This window comes from Loa loa (genome assembly GCF_000183805.2).
Source record: "Loa loa unplaced genomic scaffold supercont3.14, whole genome shotgun sequence".
NCBI lineage: Eukaryota > Metazoa > Nematoda > Chromadorea > Rhabditida > Onchocercidae > Loa > Loa loa.
The window spans coordinates 127,212-142,235 of record NW_018108194.1 but is presented as its reverse complement, the minus strand read 5'-3'; the positions used below and the strand labels follow the sequence as shown (position 1 = coordinate 142,235).

The 15,024-nt window shown below is 32.3% G+C and overlaps 3 protein-coding genes across 4 annotated transcripts; 1 reads left to right on the top strand and 2 right to left on the bottom strand.

Moving 5' to 3' along the window:
• Positions 1–938: 938 nt before the first annotated feature.
• On the bottom strand, positions 939–5,107 carry LOAG_01692. 2 transcript variants are annotated; one of them, XM_020445815.1, is made up of 6 exons: positions 4,863–5,107; positions 4,500–4,614; positions 2,819–2,907; positions 2,171–2,329; positions 1,581–1,721; positions 939–1,218 (listed from the first exon to the last, which is right to left on the bottom strand). In XM_020445815.1, exons 3-6 carry the CDS (start codon positions 2,861–2,863, stop codon positions 1,168–1,170), a joined length of 396 nt encoding a protein of 131 aa, XP_020307123.1. In that variant the 5' UTR covers positions 2,864–2,907; positions 4,500–4,614; positions 4,863–5,107; the 3' UTR covers positions 939–1,167. The 2 variants fall into 2 exon arrangements, with proteins under 2 accessions (XP_020307123.1, XP_020303767.1); XM_020445814.1 differs by lacking the exons at positions 4,500–4,614; positions 4,863–5,107 and adding an exon at positions 4,641–4,778.
• A 661-nt stretch (positions 5,108–5,768) lies between these two features.
• LOAG_01691 (Ras-like protein Rab-2) lies at positions 5,769–8,736 on the bottom strand. Its single transcript, XM_020445813.1, has 8 exons — positions 8,662–8,736; positions 8,493–8,564; positions 8,121–8,192; positions 7,945–8,023; positions 7,765–7,857; positions 7,105–7,216; positions 6,935–7,003; positions 5,769–6,543 (listed from the first exon to the last, which is right to left on the bottom strand). The coding sequence occupies exons 1-8, from the start codon at positions 8,705–8,707 to the stop codon at positions 6,448–6,450; spliced, it is 639 nt and encodes a 212-aa protein (XP_020303766.1). The 5' UTR covers positions 8,708–8,736; the 3' UTR covers positions 5,769–6,447.
• Positions 8,737–9,518: 782 nt separating this feature from the next.
• On the top strand, positions 9,519–11,002 carry LOAG_16706 (hypothetical protein; the record flags this gene model as incomplete). The annotated part of the gene is made up of 5 exons (XM_020449356.1): positions 9,519–9,582; positions 9,714–9,885; positions 10,156–10,289; positions 10,546–10,683; positions 10,863–11,002. 5 exons carry the CDS (start codon positions 9,519–9,521, stop codon positions 11,000–11,002), a joined length of 648 nt encoding a protein of 215 aa, XP_020307122.1.
• Positions 11,003–15,024: the final 4,022 nt, after the last annotated feature.

The window sequence follows — 15,024 nt, the reverse complement described above, 5'->3', positions numbered from 1 at the left end:
ACATGTTTAGGTACGAAAATGAAGAAAAAAGAGCAAAAAAGAGTAAACGAGCTGCATAAATAATTGCATCATTTACAAATACTAACAGCTAATTTCAGTTTTATAACCGGAAATGATAAGTTTATAGGTTCAACAACCTGAAACAACAGGTAGATTTGTAGGGTATTAAAGTGAAAAAGAAAACAATAATGTTGCGAAGTAAATATGAAAAGGACAAACTTCGATGCATAACAATTAAACAAACATATAGAAAAATTGAAATTTCGCTTTTAAAAATGAAAATTACAATGTAAGCAAAAGCTATGACTAACAAAAAAAAGGAGATGAGAAAATAATAACAGGAATTACCTGAAATAAAGTAAAAAATCTGAAAAAAAGATTTTAGAATTTAAAAAAATTCTCGAATTTAAATCAAAGATTTAAAGCGCGATTAAAAAAAAAAACTTTGCAAGGTTGTGAATTTGTTTTCCTTTTTAACATTCATTTTTAATCTTTCATATGACTTATCACCAAACATTTACAGTTCTCGACTTTGGACTAATTGAAATTTGGTCTTTTTTTTCTTTTCTTTTTGAAAAAGAAAAGAACGCAATATTAATTTTGCGAGGAAATGAAAAATCAAAAATAATTGAAAAAATTAATGATAGGAAACTGTGCCATTTATTCCCATTTATTTTCTCATTCTCTTTGAAAACATTCAACAGATTTTCAAATGAAGATTGGATAATATGTTGTCAATGAAGATAAATAGCCAAGAAATAAATAAAGCTAGAAGACTGGATAATTTATTAGTGAAGATGGATGGCCAAGAAAGGAAGTAATGGAAATAGTTTCAAAATTTTTTCAAGCTATATATTGGTCACAATAAAGAAGTTCCATATTTGAAAATATGGTTAACGATAGAAATGTTAATGATGTAAGACAGAGATCAGTAAAATAGATTTAAATCAATTGTGACATCTAAACCTGTCTCTCTTTTTTCACCGGTCATTAATAGATTAAACATAAAAATTGGAAAAAAAATCAAGAAATATCCAAATATTAAATATCTCAAATATTAAAATTTATATACAATAACTGCTATGCGGTAATGACGTGACGTTCCCTGTTGAAGCACATTATGCGGTAATGTATCCTATTGAAGCACACTATCTCTCTATTTTGTATTTAATCGGTACACTGTGATTGAATTTGTCCTGGTAATTGTTTCTGCGACATCTGAAATACTTAAAGCAAAATTAATAGAATGGATATTTTATTTAAAAGAAAAAAAAATCAGGGCAACTTTTCTGTGATAATATCGAATGGCATTAGAGCGAATATCATAAAAACATTGATGATTACAATGATTACAGTAACATTAATCATGATTTTTTCTGGCCTTTTGTTTTTTTGAACTTATAAAAATTAGAAAAAGTTCATTAATTAAATTTAAAACCAAGTTAAAAAATAATGAATTAAATTTAAAATTAATTTAAACCAAATTTTATTTGAAAATCTATCTATTCTTCAGTCTACATTACATAACCACGTGCATCACTTTTTTATAGAAAAAAAGTCCGGCTAATTGAAAAACAGACATCATATTTAAATTTCCTCGATAATTGGTATAAGCCAATAGTACTGACAAAAAAATTAACACTCGCTAAATTGTAATTAATTGGTCGAATGGAGAAACTATAACGCATCCATATTAATCCGGTCATACAGAGTGCTGTGTTCTGTAATGTAAATTACAAAATTAATAAGTTGGATGGAAAAGTTTGTATCGAGACATACCGGACATCTCGAACTAAGCAAGCATACAAGCCTGGTTTATGATCTAAAGTCAGGAAACATTCATATCCAGCATATCACTTCATATTTTTGTTAGCAATTTCAATTCATCACTGAGGTATTAAACATCTTTTTACTGTCATATTTTTGTTTTCTTCAAGGCATAGTACGCTCTTTGCTAGATATTTTGGTTTTTCCAAAAAAAAAACAAAAAAAGTTGCAAAGAGACAAGCCACTTCTGTTGACTGAAGTTGACATAGATGAGTTTAACTTGTTAAAGCTTATTAACAGATGACATGCTAACATTGGACCTTCGAACTTTGGACGATTGAAACAGAGAAGCAAGAGGAATTTATAAATATATGGCGTAGCAGAAAAGAAGCAAAGAATAAACCTGATAAATGCTAAGTTTCTCGGCAGGCCTTTGTAAATCAGCCAATCCAGCTAGCACCAAACACCATTTAAAGGTTGGTGCCCAAAAAAATATCGTTTTAGGACCTGCTTCATGATTCCAGAATTCTTTAGCAAATGATGGCAACCGCGGATAAACTATCTGCAAAAGTTCGACCGTTTTGCATAAATGATTGATAAATAATTAAATTAAAATAAATAATTAAACTGATAGTAAATATTTCCCACTTGTTGATACAAGGTCAGCTAACTTCATCTAAGGAGAGAAACTGAAGCAGTCTAAGAATGAAGAAGAAAACAGTTTAAAACAAAAAAAAAAAAGGAAAAATCATTAGTAATTGAGGAAAAAGTTGTAGAAAATATTGTCATTTCTTGAGGCCACTTTATGGTAACAAATAATTTGTAATTTTTGATTGAAAATCATGATGGACTTTGTTAAATCATTTCATTACAATTCATATTCATATGTGGAGTGAATTTAATCCCACTCTTTTTACAAATTGAATTATCAGTCTTTAAGAATTTTTACAATGAAATACACAAAATATTCTTTGCACTTCCATTGATCCATTGAATAAATGAGTTTATCATATGTATCATTTATTGTAAATAATTAAATCTTGTTTTTAACCTTATCACCAGTCTGACATAAAACTCGATAGAATGATGAAAACATGTTCGATCGAGGAATGATAATTAAATTCGATACCACAATCAAACCTGAACCAATCTGAATAAGTCAGTTTTTTTTTTTAGTGAGATAAAAAGAGAATTATATGCAGATTAATTAAGTTCTACAGATCATAACAAACATCTGATTGGAGTAATAGAAAACTGAAAAACTCTTCTCACAGCTTATGTCAGTGTATTTCATCTTTACACTTCCCAACTTTTAAGAGCAAAACAAAATCCTAGTGTCCCAGTGTTGTTTTATCCTAATGTCCTAGTGAAGAGGAATTTCTTGCTTCATCCTGGTGTAAAGATGAAGCTTTTGTTTTCATCCTAATGTCCCAGTAAAAATGAAGCCTTGTTTTCATCTTAGTATCCTAGTGAAAATGTTTTTGTTTTGAAACGAATGATTGAGTGATGATCTAAACAAAGGAAACGATATTTGCTTTAATTTAAGATAATGTGAATTTTACATATAGATGATTCAAATAGGAAAGGATTTTTTGTATCATTTAGCTTGAATTCATTTAGCCACTAGTTGAGATGCTTTCGTTATTCTTAAATCATAAAGAATATCTAAGCCGGTCAAATACATCAGAAAATCTGATTCGGATTAATTAATGAATATAATAAGGATGGAGAAATGGAGTAACGTTACACTGATAATTCAATAATTCCACAAATGGTATTATTAATTTCTCATGATTGTCTTTCCAACTAAAGAATGATATGAGTTTTGAGAAGTAAAAAACATAAAAATGTGAATGGAAAGATTGAATTTAGTAAAATTCCTTTTAAAATATCAGGAATAAATTGTAATAATCCTTTTTTTCAACAGTTTACACATTACTGCATAAAGCAGGAAATCACATGGGGTAAAATTAAGTGTGCGTTGTTGAACAGACAACCAACCCATCTCGTGACTAACATTTGTTGGTTAAACACGCTTTTTCTGTCCATAACATCAATTACACCCAAAAATGCAAAGGGACCTAATTTAATAGATCAAAGAACATTCTTTGAAATCCCATGTTTTTCTTTTTGAAGAATTTTTTCCTTCTCTTGAATGTAAAAATTTGATGGAATTAATTAAAGTTGAGGTGTTAAAATTGAAATTTACAAAGTGGTAGATGAGAAGTGTAGAAAATGTTGCTATTTTAAGTTACAGAAAACCGAAGGAAATGTACCAACTACTTATTGTGTCAGTGCGATGTACGATATTTGTAAGATCGTAATCTTATGTTGTATTGGTTTAGATGGATTTAATTTCCTCTCATTAGAAAGAAATCTTTGAAGTTTGGAAGAGAGTAATTATTTTAAGACTATATTAAATTAGCAGAATTATTGGATATTTAGCATTGTATGTCTCTTTTTGCATGTCAGACATAGCATGAAAATATACCTCTGGGAATCTATCAATTATATAACTATTCCTTCTAGTAAACTCATTATCACTAGTCAGAGCATTGGTCCAGCTGCTATATGTATGTGCATTTATGTAAACAACATCTCATTTATTATGAAAATCCAGTTTAAGAGTTTGACAGTTGTAAGGTAGGTCTAGGTCGTTGTGATGATGACAAATAAGTAATGAGAAGTTACGAAGATTATAAGTTTTTAAATGCTGGATGCCTAAACCTTACCTTCAAGTTTCAAAATGAAAAAAGTTTTTAACAGATATCAAAGCATGGTTTCAATAATTCAACATCACCACTGCCACATTTTTTAGGAAATCGGTTGGATTATACAGATGGCGATCTGGAAGATATAAAAGGATAAGTGACCTTTAGGATTTGAAACATTGGAATTTTGCGAGATCAAAAATTCCACCCAAGATTCCGAAAACATCAGTTGTACTTTTTTGTTGCGGTGACCAAGAGGAGCTAGAAGTGTAACGTTTAACGATATTTTATAAATTGAAGATTTTCAAAAATTAGCACTAAAATTAATGCCAATAGAAAGTGGCGTAAATTTTAATCAAACGGATGTCCAATGCACTTATTAACCTTTTACTTTGAATGATTTGGAGGATTATTTCATGTCTCTTCAGATCTAAGGAGAAATTACACTCGTATCTGGTCTCCTTGTCACAGAAAATATAAACGGGTAGGATCGGGAGTTGTTGACAACTTGTCATGTTCATTCAGTATCTTAACGAATTTTACGAACTCAATTTCATCCCTTAAAAAAACTAAACAGCGACAAAATGTAAATTTCATTTCTTTCGAAAATCGGTCGCATTGTTAAAAATACAGTTTTTGTTGCCGGAAGGATTACAAAACAAAAAACGATATAAAAATGATGTGAATAACAGCCCAACAGAATAGCAAAGAAGTTAAACTCACTGTTTCGCCTCCATTATTCGATCCATTTTACGTAATAAACAATGCATCTAATAAATAATGGAAAGTGCTTACATACTTCACATGCTTTACAACCAAGAGTCTAAAAACCGTTCGGCTCTTCGAAATTTACATTTGCAGTATTTCATTGCCGTTTTATAATTTGTTAAAAAGCGAATAAATGAATCCTACCAATGTTGAACCGTGAGAAGAAATAAAATGGATTCTTTCTGATGGTGGAAGTTCTGCCGAGCACTTTACCTGTCGCTGTAATCCATTAAACTATATCAGTGATGATTCATTATACCCAAATTCCTTTTGCAAAATTCCAACCTTACAAAATGCTCAACGAAATCTTACTACTGCTAGCAACGAAGCATCCTTGTTTGCCAGTAGGTTATTGATACTTGTTAATTCATTCAATGCTGAAAAACACAAAAAACACATTAATTTCCCAAACTCTGCTTGTTTGGGTGCGCTGGAAACTCAACAACATTAAAAACCAGTGCTGAAAAAGGATCCGGTACTGAGGATGAAAAGTCCACATCAAATTGAAAAATTCATTTTATACACATATAGAAGAGCACTAGAAAGAACAAAAACGAAAAGAACACATATATAATCAGAAAGAAAGAATTGGACTCTAAAATAAAATGGACATTTCGATTTAAAGAAAAAAACTAAAACAAGGAAGAACACGAATATCATGAGAGAAGTTTGAATGGTAAATTCAAATTAAAATTCTGGCGAATGGAAAAAGAGAACCATTCTGCTCATTAAGTCAGGAAGAAAACATCAACAACTAATAGCAAGAAAACAGAAACGATATACACCAAAGAACATGCTGAATTTATGATAGTATGACAGTAAAAATATTCTGCCTTAGTGAAAGTTGCTTTAACACAATGAAGGGTAAATTGAATTGGTTTAGTTTAAAATCAAAACTCACTTCACAGGATCACTAAATTATGTACATAAACGTAGAAAAAGCAAGAAATGCAAGTGTGCAACCCAACTACACAACACGGATCAAAGTCTTTGTGCTCCCAGAACGGCGATAGAATTTCATTTTAGAAAACATTTCAAGGATAATATGTTTGACTAAATATAACAACCTTTTTGGGAAAATATTTTGAAATCAACATTCAAGCAAATAAGATTGACTAGAAACTTAAATTTCATTGGACATTTCTTTTTGATTCATATAGAAGGATTACACAACATATAATGGAGTCTGCCCGATTAGATTTCAGCAGCAACCGTTCGGACCTCCTAGTGCCTGATTACCACTAGGAGAATTGGGTGAACTTGGAGAATGCTGTGGTCCAAGTTTGATACCGTTTGCCTGTAACACCAAGAAAAAATATGAACACACTAGCCATGGAGTATAGAAATGAACATCTAGCACTGCAGACAAAAGGGAGAAGCTGAGAATTTCGAACGAGAATTATTCATGAATTATGTAATACCATCTATCTGCCAGCAGTACATCTTTTAAATCAGTTCTTTTAAATCAAGAACTGTGAGTTAAAGATCGACAACTTAATTCTGGATAAATAAAGGAAAGAATTTAACAACTTTCGCCTAATTACCGCTAGTTATAACTGTAACTAAGCTTCGAAAAAAATATTTCACGCAATCGCATGACGAAATGTATTTTACTATACTGCTGGACAATCATGGTGAGCTATCGTATTATCATAGTGTTAAAAACTTTCAAAGTTCTTAAAACGCACTTCATTATTGATATCGAAAACGCCTTCCTGTATTTTCCGATAAATTTCTTTAGCAGTATCAATGAATGCCTGAAAGTGAGAATCCTAAACAATTTCTGAAATTAAATAACTAAAACATCTTCCAAATAACTATGTTTAAGATATGAAGGTATACAACAAAAATATGCGACCTCTTCCACGTTTGCTGCAGTTTTTGCAGATGTTTCCATGAAAATCAGACCATGCTCACGTGCAAATGCCTCCCCCTCTTCCTTTTTCACCTCCCGTCGCGCTTCCAAATCACTGCAAAGTTATTTATCGAAACAATATGAATCATTTTTCAAAAAGATTGGAAGAGCACATTTACTCTCTTTTGGTTATATAGAATAATAAGAAACAAACAGAAGTGCTTCTGTTTTGAATCAGAAAAAAAGAAAACGAAATGGCGATAGTGGTAATATGCAAACAATAAGGGAATTTCAAACTGAATAATTGCGGTTTATATTTTGTATCAACGGAATTCCAACGAAGTTTTCTTCACTGCTTAATTTAAAATCTTCGCTCAATCTCAATTGCGACTTCACTGCAGTGGCATATTACGCTATATAAACATTCAAGAAGCTCCAGTTTCGTTAACAAAACACTACTGCCTTTTCGCAAACTAAGCCATCCAAATTACAGCATTATATGTTGGCATGAAACCTTTTTCGTAAAAAGTATGTACGGTAATGCTTAGCAAGCATTCTTGCTATCAACGAGGAAGAAGCTGCATTAATGACTGAACGTATCGTTTTTGGCAATATCAGTAAACCTTCCAGTGAATTAAAATCAGTTTGAAATTCGAATACAACCTTTTATTCCCGATAAGCATAATAACCATATTAGAATTTGAATGCTGCCGTGCGTCCTCTAACCAAGAAGCCAGATGGTTGAATGTATCACGCCTAAAAAGCATCATATATTTTAACAGCTTCCATCAAAAAACAAAATGGGCTATAATGTGACTGAATTTGATCATACCAAACCATTACCGTGTTATATCATAAACAAGAAGTGCGCCTGCTGCTCCACGATAATATGAGCGCGTTATTGAACGGAAAGATTCCTGACCTGGAAATCATTAAAAATTCGCAACTACCCAGATGGACTGTTCAAAGGCTTGTAATTTCAAATAAAATAAGGGAAAAAATTAGGGCAATAAACATACCAGCTGTGTCCCAAATCTGTAGCTTAATTTGTTTGCTATCGATGGTAATCATTCGAGCGCCAAACTCTACACCTGGAATTTTGATTTCGGATTAACTATGACCAATAAGAGTCTTAGAAAATTAAAAGCGAAACAATGGTTGCCTTTCAAAAAATAATATCTCTTAAGCACTGTATTGTGCTGTATGGTGCAATAACTATATGAATGACCATACCCATGCTACCGGCCATAATGGACTAAAATATACAACCACTGAAAGAATACATATGCTCACTTTAGTATCGTTTGACATATGGTGATAGCTATCATCAGACTAGATAACTGACAAGCAATAGATATGACAAATATTCAAATTAATTTCAAATGACATACCGATCGTCAAGTCATGTACAGGTTGGAAGCGCTTGTCGGTGAACTGAAGCAGGAGACATGACTTCCCCACTCCTGAAACGCAAAACAGAAATCGGTCTCTTCAGGATAGAATCCCAAAATACGGAAATCCAAATAAATATGAGAAAAATGGTTGGAAAAAAGGCCATACCTGTGTCTCCTATTATAATATATTTGAAGAGATACGCGTATGACATTCGCACTAATAACTAACAATCTTCTGTAAAACAGACTGATTTTAACAGTTTTCTTATCTTTTTGGAAACAGCGCTCGACTTGTACGAACACTTTTGTCCTCTTCATGATTTCCCGTATAAATTAGTTCGCAAACTGTCATTAAAAAGAAAAATAATTCCTGTCTTCAATAACTGCGAAAACAAACAAAATATTATGAAGCACAGGAATGGGAGAATACCAAACCTCTCCTCATATAACATTTAAAGCTAAAACATGGCAACTCGACTGCTTCTCTAACACCGAGGACCCCGCCCCACCACACCCTAGAGGCTAACCGTGGAACGGCAATAGCAATACTAGTTGAAGCCACCATCGATCCATGACCATTAACCGTTATCGTGCCAAAAGGATCATGAATAATTAAGCAGATAACAGCCCAATATCACGAAATTGAAGGCGCTTAGCGGGGTTCCAAGGTGGTAGGCAATCGGGTGAACGGGGCCTCTTGGGGAGTGCAGCACTGGAAAAAGGACTTAGTACGTCTGAGGTCTGTCTGCGGTATTCATGTGAAAAGCACTGAGGCACTATAATATTATCACTGCAAAATAATTCATTAAATGAGCAGATGCTTTAGATGTACAAGAGGTGTTAGGGTTGTCCTGAAACTTCCCGGAATACCTTTAATACATCGTCCTAAAACAGCTATAAGTGAATACGAATTTTCCGATTAATAAATAAAGTAACATGCAAATAACTTACCACAAATATAAATCCATGAAGGAGAGGTAAATCGGTCATTCCAGACATTTTCATCTTTTACTCATTGTATAGATGGCGAGATTGTCTGCGAAAGGCGAATCTGAGAGAGAGGCTATGTTGAAAAAAAGAGAAAAAGGTGTAAACTGAAATAATCCTTCCACCATTATGATTAACTAGTTAATTGCCAAAGCTGATGAACTGAAATCTGACCAATTATTCTTTTTGTACCAAATCCTTTTCCTTTTTACATTAGTTTTATTTTTTCAGACAGAGAGGTTGGAACTGAAGAAAAGTTTCGAAAGAATGGCAGTAATGATGAAAGAGAAATGCAGCAGCAAATACCAACTTCAGAAAAGAAGGCCGAAAAGAGAGCTAATGCAAAGAAGAAAACGCCAAGCACTGCTGTGGTCAGTGCCAACGGTGCCGCAGCTGTTGACGTGTATTACACTTTATTATTATATTTTTTAGTCAATTTGTTCAAAATGTAAATAAATTTATTTGATGAAAAGGATGGCCTCAGTTCAGTTTACTCTGTGACACAAACACCATCCAGATAAAGGCATAGCTGCTGTAAGCGTTACGGTTAAATTGCTAGCTTCAAACTGACATTTTTTTTTTCGGTTGTTAGCGATTTAGTGCTGAAAAGTAGATCACTCATACGTTTCGTAGTAGCATACTAGCTCCAACTAATTAGCCTCAGTTCATTCAGATCAGCGGAATTATCACACGATTCGCACATTGAACATGAAAATAATGGACGAGAAAGAAAAAATTTTATGAGATCTATTATGGAATTCATCTATCATGATGGTTATGTATGTAATCGTACAATAAGCGCATGGAGTACGTCATAATGATTAAACTAATAACTTATGAAGTTGTCGACTGATTAATTTTGCGCAATTTTTAAAAAATACATGAGATGATATAACGGAATAGAGCGAGATAAGTTGAAAGCTGGTAAATTGGGATTTTTCGTAATGATAGCTACAGCTATAAGGATGACAACAATAATGATCATGATAACGAGAAAAAACTGAATAATAATTGAATAATAAAAATAAAAAAACTGAATAAAAATAACTGAATAGTAATTCAGTTATTACGATCTTATATTTGCTATGCATATACATTTTTCTTGCGTTACTGGTGACAGGGGGCATATATATAATGTTATACACCACCCGAGATGCACCAGTGTACTATGGCGAGACTACTTTCATTGGTGGTGTGCCAGGTATTATTATCAATGATTTTTTTAAAAGACTTCTAGATGATTTCGAAACCATTAAAATTTGTAGAATTGCATGTAGAGTGCTAGTTTATAATGATGAATTGGAGTTATGATTGCTGTTGTTACTAATTATGTTTTAACTCCAAATGTGTGTTGTATTTTTAAATCAATACTTTACTCAGGCATTGGCTTTGAACCCCGAAAGCGGAGCATGAAAAAGAACAAAATGTTTTCAAATGGAATACTAATGATCCCTCATCGTATGCTTTCTATGAACGAAGGTTGCGGAGAATTCTGTATGGTAAATCATTGCGTTAAATGAATTTAAAGTGTTTTCATGCTCTCCCTATTATCTATCAAAATTTAGAATATGCAAAAATGGAAATGATCCCCAACAAATTCAAAATAGATTGCAAGAAAACAGTTGTGCCATACGTGGGTGGAAAGCCAGTAAAACATTTTTGCAAAACAGATGCAGCCAACGCAGATGAGAATTACGGTTACGGTGCTTGTGCTTTAAACAAGAAAGTTTTCTATTTTTCAATTATATTAGATCAGTGTCGTATTAAATTTAAATCTCTTTGTATTTGTGCGAGAAAAGACGGCATCAGACTGAAAGTTTGAATCATGCGATGATTTATTTAGTAATTTTCATAAATTAGACGTTTCTATCTGGCATATTTTAAGCAGTGTTGAAGGATGGTGAAATAAATATCTCAGAAACTCCCAAGCAGTAAAATGAAACCATATAACCAACTGACTTTGGATAATCAGTCTATTGCAAGTCTGATTTTAGATGATAATTTTGAAGTGATATGTTTGGGTGATATTCGTGTATGCCATCTTAAAACATAGCTATCGTGCCAAAATTACCAATCATTTTGAAGAGAATAAGATTCCTTTCTGTTTGATTTGATAACTTTAACAGTTTTTTTAGAAACACTAAATTTGGATACGATATTGGTACACCTTGTGTTATGCTACGTATAAATAAGGCACGTTTTTCTAATTTTTATTGGTAGAGAACTACTCCAATAAAACAACTGTTTAAAGAACAAAATTATGTACCGTTTTATTCATAGGATGTTAGTTTGATCACCAATTGATGGAGTTTTTCATTTAAGAGAAAATTAGAATTTAAGACTGAAAATCCATGAAACAACCTGCTACCAGAATTTTTCACTAGAACGGAAGCTTTATTTTATCTTGTAACTTTGTATTCTGAGTCTAATGACAACCGCATTTCTTTATGATGCAAAAATAAAAAGTTCTGTATTGTGCAAAAAGTAATCTACTATCTAGATCTTTAGTATTCAACTGTTCGTAATTTAGTTATTTGGATATTACCCAGAACGTCCAATATATGACCTGTTTACTAACAGTTCGCTAAATTTTGAAACAAATAAAATATGCGGTCAAGTACCGAATGCAACAGTTTGCTGCAATGATGACCGAATGTTTTTTCAGTGCTCTATCATGGTACCACTTTTAATGATGCTGATTAAACTTTAAATTCCAACCATTCCAACTACTCCGCTTTATCACTTCATCACATAATGAAGTGTCACCTCACAAGCTTACTTTTGTATGCCTTGCAGAGTTTGACGTCATTGCTTATGTCGTTGTCAATACCCTTATAAATTGTTGTGGTTTTTAACTAATAACTAACTGCAATAGCAACTCTGTAATTAGACGTGACCTTTAGCACGAGAACAATATCTGATAGTAAAGTTTAACGGAATATCAAAAAAGGTGACAAATAAATGCAAGTTTCATCATGGCTCTCGTATAGGTATGCATAGAAGAACGACCACGAGTACGCCTATCGGTCAGTTTTCAATTTATTTCAATTTTTTCATTTTAAGGGAGAGAATATAAACGTAACGATAGTACAATACCCAAAATTTGGATATCCTTATTGCTTCTACCCGTTCAATAACCAAAACGGTTATATGCAACCTTTTGTCATGATCCAGTTGTTCAATTTGATACCGAATAAGAGAGTAATATTTTTTAAGGATGAGTTAAAGTATAATTTTCATATTTCCTACCAAAATCCAAATCATAGAAAAATATCTTCTTTCATATCTCATCGATGATTACATATAAAACATCGATGTTTCCGGTATTCTTCAATTACTAACTATGAAATGTCAAGTTTTTTGATCTTCATCTCTTCATTTCGGAAAAGTTCTCAATAAATTCCGGGAAATGCAGTATAAAAGTTGAAATTTGCTGCAGACTGGAATAAAATGTGTGCCAACAGCACCGGATCTCCGAAGAAGATCACTCATTCTGTGGTTTGAAATTACATCGAAAAGAAAAAAATAAACATATGCAAGGTTGACTGTTGTGTTTTCGACAGTGGATTTCTGTGATTAAAAATCTTGATTTAGAAAAATGAAACAATTACTATTTTAATTTACATCTTTAATCGCATTGCCATATCATTTTCTTTAAGCCACAACATGATCTCAGCAATGATTCAACATGTTAGTTAAAAAGGAAACCACACTGGTAAAACTTAGCTAACAAAACTTCAGCTATACATTTAATGTCTTTGGCAAAACTGCAAAATGAGCTTCTGCATAGCACTTCAAAATTCAAATGGAACTACTGTTGTCATCGCTGAGGCTAGGATAGATGACAATAAATAGGAGTAAAACGAAATTCCAACACAAAAAAAAACAGTGAGCGGGCAAATATCACCGAAAAATTCTCTTCCTGACAATTGTTATGTGGAGATAACACATGAGGACATCGAAAATTGAAATGTATTGTTTGGTTTGTAATCCTTTCTGGCACTCTTTTTCTTCTTAAATCCAAATGATACATTTATATGACCACAAATTTTTCATGGAATCCTGAATTTTCCTTTCTAATTTAGTTTTAGTTTTTGTTTCTGTTGAAATCCCATCTGTGCTTTTTAATCGATTTGTTTAGGGAAAGGTTATAGAATATGATGTCAACAAAACTATGTGTTTGTTTATTTATTTACTCATTTACTTTTTGTTTAAAAAAAAATGATCCAGTGTTTGAAAAGATTCAATATTGTTTAAATGCTTCATGTTGGAAGTTTATCGTCTTCTCGTTTTTCTCATTGGAGCCAAAAATACTTTGCTAGTAGCAAATAGTTTTGTCACAGAGAATAAGTAAGAGAAGAATTATGTCAACATTAGAAGTCAAAACAAGAATTGTCAGGGAGATGATACGTCTCGAGATGAACATTGGCCTTCTCGAATCGGTCAATGAGGAATGATTAGAATACATCCAAAACATCACGGCCCCGCAGAAAAGAAAACGGGAAGAAGAAAAGTGTACAGAGATAGCCAATAACAATAAAGGTGTTCTAAAATTCATTGATGACGCTATGATAATTTTAATTATGCGGAAAGATCTTCTGATCCACAGATTTCTTTTTTCTAAACTCCACAGCAATAGAGCATGAAGTAAAATTGACCTTTGTGGTTTAATATGGAATTTCAAAGAAATTCGAAACTTAAATTTTTTTGAAACTACTTTTTACAAAGTAAACCTTAAAGCAAGCCAAAGCTGTCCCTGTTGCGAAAGTTTTGTCGTAATGGAATCCCAAGGAAAACTGAATCGAAATATCATTGCAAAGAGAAAGACTTACTTCGGTGAAGTATTGCTTTTAAAGTAAAGTGAACCTTGAATTGCAACTGAAGTAGCGAATTCGCAAAACAATTTATTAGCCAATAAAATATTCAGAACAATAATCAAAGAGAAGTCAATTAGTAGGGGGAAATAATCGGATGAATGTAGGCACTGTCACAATGATCCTTTATCTATTGATCTATTACTGTATAGACGGCTAGTATGAATGAGCAAAAGGGGAGGGAAAATTCAAAATGTTGCCAATCAATGTCAAAGCTGAGTCACCGCTAAAATGTGGAAAGTGGTTCCAGGTTTCCCGACAGTCCTATCGATACCATGTACTAAGTAATGGAATATCGAAATAAAAGGGAGTCACTAGTGAAAATCATTGATTCATTAATAGCTTCGGTTTAAGTTTTTCAAATGGTTTTAATAAAATTCAAGGTAAAAAGCAGGTTTCAACAAACTTAAACTTAAAGAAAAAAGAAATGAAAAAAACTTAAAAGAAAGACCTAAACTTAAAGCTAACTTGAAAGAATAAATATTTGATGCCGTGTCTTACCTCTTTTGAAATCTTCCTTTTTCTAAATTAATTTATGCAAAATAAATCAAATGGAGCTATTCATGAATTGATTAATTAAAAGAAAAATTGTAAAATCAATTTGTGATTGAGTGATTGGTGTGGAATAACGGATATAAAACTTTTTTTTCTCTTTGGTAAGTGGAATT

What these genes read in the sequence shown, in the direction of transcription:
- LOAG_01692 (XM_020445814.1), bottom strand. Translation starts at nt 4,704, where the DNA reads ATGTTTTCGGAATCTTGGGTGGAATTTTTGATCTCGCAAAATTCCAAT. An exon ending in TATGTCAGACTGGTGATAAG is followed by an intron (nt 2,330 to 2,818) that starts GTTAAAAACAAG and finishes GAACTTTTGCAG; the next exon opens with ATAGTTTATCCGCGGTTGCC. An exon ending in AGAAACTTAGCATTTATCAG is followed by an intron (nt 1,722 to 2,170) that starts GTTTATTCTTTG and finishes TTTACATTACAG; the next exon opens with AACACAGCACTCTGTATGAC.
- LOAG_01691 (XM_020445813.1), bottom strand. Translation starts at nt 8,707, where the DNA reads ATGTCATACGCGTATCTCTTCAAATATATTATAATAGGAGACACAG. An exon ending in TATTATAATAGGAGACACAG is followed by an intron (nt 8,565 to 8,661) that starts GTATGGCCTTTT and finishes TTTGCGTTTCAG; the next exon opens with GAGTGGGGAAGTCATGTCTC. An exon ending in CTGCAGCAAACGTGGAAGAG is followed by an intron (nt 7,004 to 7,104) that starts GTCGCATATTTT and finishes TCTCACTTTCAG; the next exon opens with GCATTCATTGATACTGCTAA.